The sequence below is a fragment of the Pectinophora gossypiella genome, chromosome 4, assembly GCF_024362695.1.
Source record: "Pectinophora gossypiella chromosome 4, ilPecGoss1.1, whole genome shotgun sequence".
NCBI lineage: Eukaryota > Metazoa > Arthropoda > Insecta > Lepidoptera > Gelechiidae > Pectinophora > Pectinophora gossypiella.
Genome location: NC_065407.1, coordinates 6,919,673 through 6,925,519, shown reverse-complemented (window position 1 = coordinate 6,925,519; position 5,847 = coordinate 6,919,673). Strand labels below are relative to the sequence as shown.

General features: G+C 39.2%; 1 protein-coding gene across 1 annotated transcript; it reads left to right on the top strand.

Annotated features, from left to right (window-relative positions):
• Positions 1–4,213: 4,213 nt before the first annotated feature.
• Positions 4,214–5,532, top strand: LOC126366423 (H/ACA ribonucleoprotein complex non-core subunit NAF1-like). The gene is made up of 2 exons (XM_050009532.1): positions 4,214–4,346; positions 4,535–5,532. The coding sequence occupies exons 1-2, from the start codon at positions 4,214–4,216 to the stop codon at positions 5,530–5,532; spliced, it is 1,131 nt and encodes a 376-aa protein (XP_049865489.1).
• Positions 5,533–5,847: the final 315 nt, after the last annotated feature.

Below are 5,847 nucleotides of genomic sequence, written 5' to 3'. Positions count from 1 at the left end.
TGTGGTTATAGATATGTGCAGCTGAAAATCAGCGTCATAGTCTAGCTACAGCTAGGCCGTGACATTTGTTGAGCTGAAGCCGTTTCGGCATTAAGTTTAATAATTATTAAATAATTTAATTACCTAAGTATGTTATGTTAATTAATGTTAAGTATGCCGAATAAATATTTCTTTCTTTCTTCTTTTATATGTTTTTATTATTTATTAATTAAAAGGCAATGGCATTCATGGCTTTCATGTGGTAACAACCTATCACATGCAATCATGCGATAAATTGTACCTACTAGATTAAGGGCACCTTCAAATTAGTGGCGTTGCTGCAGCGCGGTTGTTGGGCGACTCTTGCCTGTTTTGATAAATCCATACAAAGTGCCTGGCTGCCGCAACTTTTTCTATCTGAGGCTAACCTACAATAAGGGCTCTCACCTGCGGCGACTATTTGCAGCGATGCTGTAGCATGTTCGCAACGATACAGACGTAGTGCGGTGGCTTGCTACTTGCACATAACCACGATTCAGTCGCGATCTAAACGCGACTCAATACCTCTGTTTTCTACTCTCGCGCCAACTTCTCCCATTCTTCCCTCGACGTCGACCGACACGGTCGCGTGTTTGCATCGATACAATCGCGATGGAGTAGCGCGTTAGTATCGCTTCTGTAACGCGTTGTAAACGCGACTAAAGCGCTTTAGCGAAGCGGTTGCGCGTTTTGTAAACGCAAAATCCTTTTTTTGCGACTTTCTGCATCGCTGCATAAAAACTCAGTTAGCAAGGGCCCTAAATTATGTCTAAAAAGGAGACTGCCACAACGCAGCAACACGACTAGTTAGAAGGCGCCCTAAGCTAGCCGTGGAGATTATTAATTATCTGTGCAGAAGATTATCGAGCATGTAAAACATGATTAAGTCGGAGTAAAATTTTAATCGGAAAATGATTACGCGTTAATAAAGATGCTTAATAGCTGTTCCGGCATCGATATCAGCTATTCTGAAGTTAGGCTTTCTGTAGTATCGCAGAGCTAAAGATGGCCATCCATCACTTAAAATTTCCGTAGGTACATATTTTAGTTAATTAACCTGTAGGTAATATTTTTCAATCAACACGATTACAAAAGGACCAAAAGCTTGGTGAAACGCGGGATTTTATTTCATCCTGTCTTGGCTGTATCTGTTTACCCCAATTGGGAATATAGACGTTAACTTATTGTTATTGTATTAGCATGAAGGATTAGAATTTAGACAGCCGAAATGTCTCAATTTTAGAATACTTAGCTTTTGCAGAGTTAGTTTAATTCTCTGTTGAGCAAATACTTCCCGAATTAATAGACACATACTTTTTTATACTTACTTTATTTTTAGTTTTAAGAATTATATTTTATCTTTAAAATAGAACGTACTCTACACATAATAACTTTACGACCACAGGTCATAGAAAACAACTCTTGTGTTTAGGAAAATGATCATAAAACAACGTTCATTATGGCAACACTACAGGTTCAACCTAATCCTGGATTTCTGCCTAGGCGGTTAATTAAAACATTTTTATGTGAATAAAAGCACTCCCGAGTTTATTACGATGTTGAAAGGTTAATGAGTAATAAAATGTTTCTATCTTATTATGAAGGCTTTAGTAAAAGTACGACGGAATAAAAAATACAAAAATGTGTATATATTGAAATGAAACGATCTGTTGTAATAGGCATTTATTCATTTATTTATTTGATCAACCAACGGCAAGTACACTGATACATGGTTACAGTTTTCAGTTAATACATATCGTCACTGAAAAGGCAAAATTACGTAAGCGCCAAAATGCCATTTCAAGAAAAAGCCGTTTCAAGTATTTTTTCGTTTTTTTATCATAACTTCTTACTCATTTATCCAATTTTGATGACGTCAACGTAAGATTACATTGTTTTTCATTTTCTATGTCTAGCAATAACATAATATTATAACATGGACTGCTATTTTAGGATATTTTGGCGATTAAGTAATTTTGCCTTTCCAGTGACGATATAAAAAAAAACTAAGAGCCTCGCTACTTATTTGGATACACTTAGGTGGATACAACATGCTTAGATACTTAATTACAAAATTAAATTAGAGTTAGAAAAAGTATCAACTTCAATGATTAAAAAGTATCTAACAAAAAGTAAATCAGTTTTTTTGATTCGAGGAACAGATGTAAAGAAGATATCTATTTTATCTGCATACAATTCGTAAGTAGTAAACAACCGAACCAACGAATAGTGTTGTTTGAGATTTGTGCGGCATTTAGGAAGCGAGGACAACTTTTTTGCAGTACAAGACCTAGCATTTCTTTATGGTACGCTAAAATTAACCTTGCTCAGCAAACGTAAAGGTAGGCTCTGTGTTGTGTGCTTGAATAACCAAGGCAAGACAATACAAGAATGAGATTTTTGTATAGAATGTCCCGGGTGTGCGCCCCAGGTTAACATGGAGAAAACGATACGAAGTTAAGCACTAGAGTTGAGAATAATCCATGGTGGGCAAATTTAAAGGTGGCTATAGAACTACTGCCCTCGCAACATGGGTCAAATATATAAACAGGGTGTTAGTGACATCGTAACGAAAACTTTGAGGGATGATTCAGACCATGATTCTGAGTTGGAATCAAGAGGAATTTTCCGTCGCAAAAGTATACAACTGAAAATAATTTGAAAAAAAACTCAATTTTTTTTATAAATTATTCGACAGGAAATTTCACTTCATATCAACTCAGAATGATGATCTGAATCACCCCCTCAATATTCGTTACAGTGTCACTAACAACCATACGTACTTGTATGGCTACCTGTAGTACTTGTACGGGGTGTAAGTTACAACGTAACACGGCAACGACGGAAAATTCCACTTGATATTAACTCAGAATCATGGAGTGAATTATCCCCCTAAGTATTCGTTACGATGTCACTAACACCCTGTACATGGTAGATAAAGTTTCAAATAGCGCGCGGTGCAACAAATATACCGGGCTTTGAACAAGACGTTTAAATACGCATATTCTTGGAACTTTGAACAAAATTGGCAGCAAGTTCGGATTATGTAATTAAGTAAGCTTCGTACATTCTGTCTTCTTGTTATGTCATATTTATCACACTCTAGTGTCATTAAGTTTTAAAAGAAGAATTCATACGTATAAATACACAGTTAGTAGGTAAAACAAATTAAAATCTCCGTCATATGAGCAGCAGCTAAGCGTTTCCAAAATCCCTGCGCAGCGTTAAAAAAAAACGAGGCCATAACAAAGAAAAATAACGTTCATTTTAAACACGCCATTATGCCTACGTGATAAAAGCTGTTTTACACGGACGCAGCAAACACTGTGAGGTAATGACGTTAACTGCGTTTAAATTACCCTATTAATGGTAGTAATGTTGCGGTTAGGTCACAGAGTGGGGAAAACAGTTTGTAAACTACTCACGTCAACAAGTTCTATCGTAGTGGGCAGAACCTCAAGTGATCAGGGGTTTTAGAATGGCCATATTGAATAAGTTTATCTTAAAAAGATAATTATATTGTCATTAATCAATGTTGATGTTCCGCACTTACTTTTATACGCACAAAGTTTAAATTGCAATATTGTGGCCATTTTAGACCCCCAGAAGATAACTTGCAACTACATAGTTAATAGGTACTTACTACCTAATCTATGGCCACACTTTCATTTACCGCTTATCGCTATAGACCCACTAGAGTCGATTAATTATTTCAAATACAATCCCCTGAGAGACGCCCTGAACAGAGGTTCGCACCCAATTGGACACCCTCAGGTCTTCTGTCTTAAATTTTGTACCAAGTGAGAGCCCTCAACGCTACCCATATGTCCGGCCAAGTAGTTAATGCCATTTGCGGCTAATCTACAATAAGTCAAGTCAAAAAAGGCTTATAATTATCTATTATGTTTCACAGCTTCATTCTTTGCGATTTATTATTAACGTGTTGTAGTAGTGTTTCTACGCATCAGTCTTGCACGGTATTCAGAGACTTTATTTTATTATTTTTGTAGGGTAGACGAAAAAATACCAGTCGCATACTACCTACCGGCCGCCACACTACCGGTATTGGTACCGACCGAGCTTCATTCCGTGTTTCCGTGCTCAAGTCTTCGCACGTGTTGTTTCGTATTGAAAAATACTTAGTGAATATATTTTTTTTATAGCTCAAGTTTGCTTATTTTCCATTCTATCAACGATGGGAAAGAAGAGAAAACATGCAGATAGTGATGAAGATTATATTAGGCGAAAAATACGACGGTTGGAAGAAAAATTGATAAACAAAGCAAAACGTAACCGCGTTATTTACTCCTCAGACGACGATTTAAGCAGTAAGTACCCATAAATATTAAATAGTCTGCTATGATTTTGACCAGTGAATCACTCTTTAGCGATGTGAGTTTCCGATTTAAAGGTTATCTCTGTCGTGACAGTTAATAAAAAGCGTTGTGGGCCTCCGCCTTAGAGGTTGTTCCCTTCGTAAACAAAAAACATTAACATGACCGCGTGTCCACCACAGGTCAGTCTTCAGATTCGCCGCCGCCAATGGAGGCAGAGTGCGAATCGCCGTTACCAGTGATTGTGCACGCGCCTGCGTCTCCTCCGTCCCAGCCGGAGTCGCCGCCGCCGCCAGACTCGCCGCCGCCGCCGCCGCCGTCACCGCTCCTGCCGCCGCCGAAGCCGCCGTTACCACCTCCGACAGCATCGATAATAGCAGATCATAATGCGACCGCAGAAACAATCGTTGCAGAAGAACTCGAAGGAGATATTTTACAACTTCTCGGTGACGCACCTAGATGTGAAACTGCTCTGGGGCCACCAATTCACAAAGATGTAGCGAGTAGATGGCAAGAGATACTCGTTAAAGGTCTGCTTAAAGACACTAAAGAAAAATTGCTGGAAGAATATCTGGTTCCTAGCAACTGCAATTTGTTAATAGCACCTAACCTCAACCCTGAGGCAAAGGCAGCCCTTTCCGATCCGTTGGTGAAAAGAGACACTTTTCTAATGCAAAAACAAAAACAAATTGGCATAGCCCTGTCCGCCTTGGCTTCGGCTACATCTCTGATTCTCTCCAACGAAACATCCAAGCAAAAGTTACTCAAACCGATTAGTGACGCTTGCCGCATCTTATGCGACAATCATTTTATGGAGACAAAATCCCGAAGAAATATGGTTATCTCTTCAACCAACATGCAACTTAAGGACACTTTAATGGAATCGGTCAGAGATCAATCTTGGTTATTTGGCGAAAATATATCTGAAAAAGTAAAAGCTGCAAAATCAATACAAAGATCCGGGGACGATTTGAAAAATCAACCGAAACAAACTCCTAAAAATAGCAGAGGTCGTTTAAACTTCAAGCCCCAGCACCGCAAAGTAGACCACAAGCCAGCGAGCAGCAGCGACAGCGGCCGCGGCCGCCCGCACCAGGCAGCGGCGCGGGGCTCAGCGCGCGGCGCGCATCACCGGCCCGGCCAGCGCTCGCCGCCACCGCGTCGCTCTTACCACAAGTAAACTGTGAGGTAGGTTTCGCTGGCAGACTTCAGCACTTTAAACGTAATTGGTCTGATATAACTACAGACCCTACAATATTATCATGGATACGAGGCTACAAAATACCCTTTACAAGTATACCAAACTGTACTGATAGCCCTAATTGTTTACCGAAAAACCATCAAGAACATACCGATTTTATGGATTCTATAAATAAGTTATTAGAAGCTAATGCTATATCTCGATGTGAACCTGTACCAGGACAATTTATTTCAAAAGTATTTCTAGTACCTAAGCCAAATGGTGAAAAAAGATTTATATTAAATTTAAAGTCCC

Coding starts and splice junctions, on each gene's coding strand:
- LOC126366423 (XM_050009532.1), top strand. CDS start 4,214: ATGGGAAAGAAGAGAAAACATGCAGATAGTGATGAAGATTATATTAGG. Junction 4,347..4,534: donor CTCAGACGACGATTTAAGCA/GTAAGTACCCAT, acceptor TGTCCACCACAG/GTCAGTCTTCAGATTCGCCG.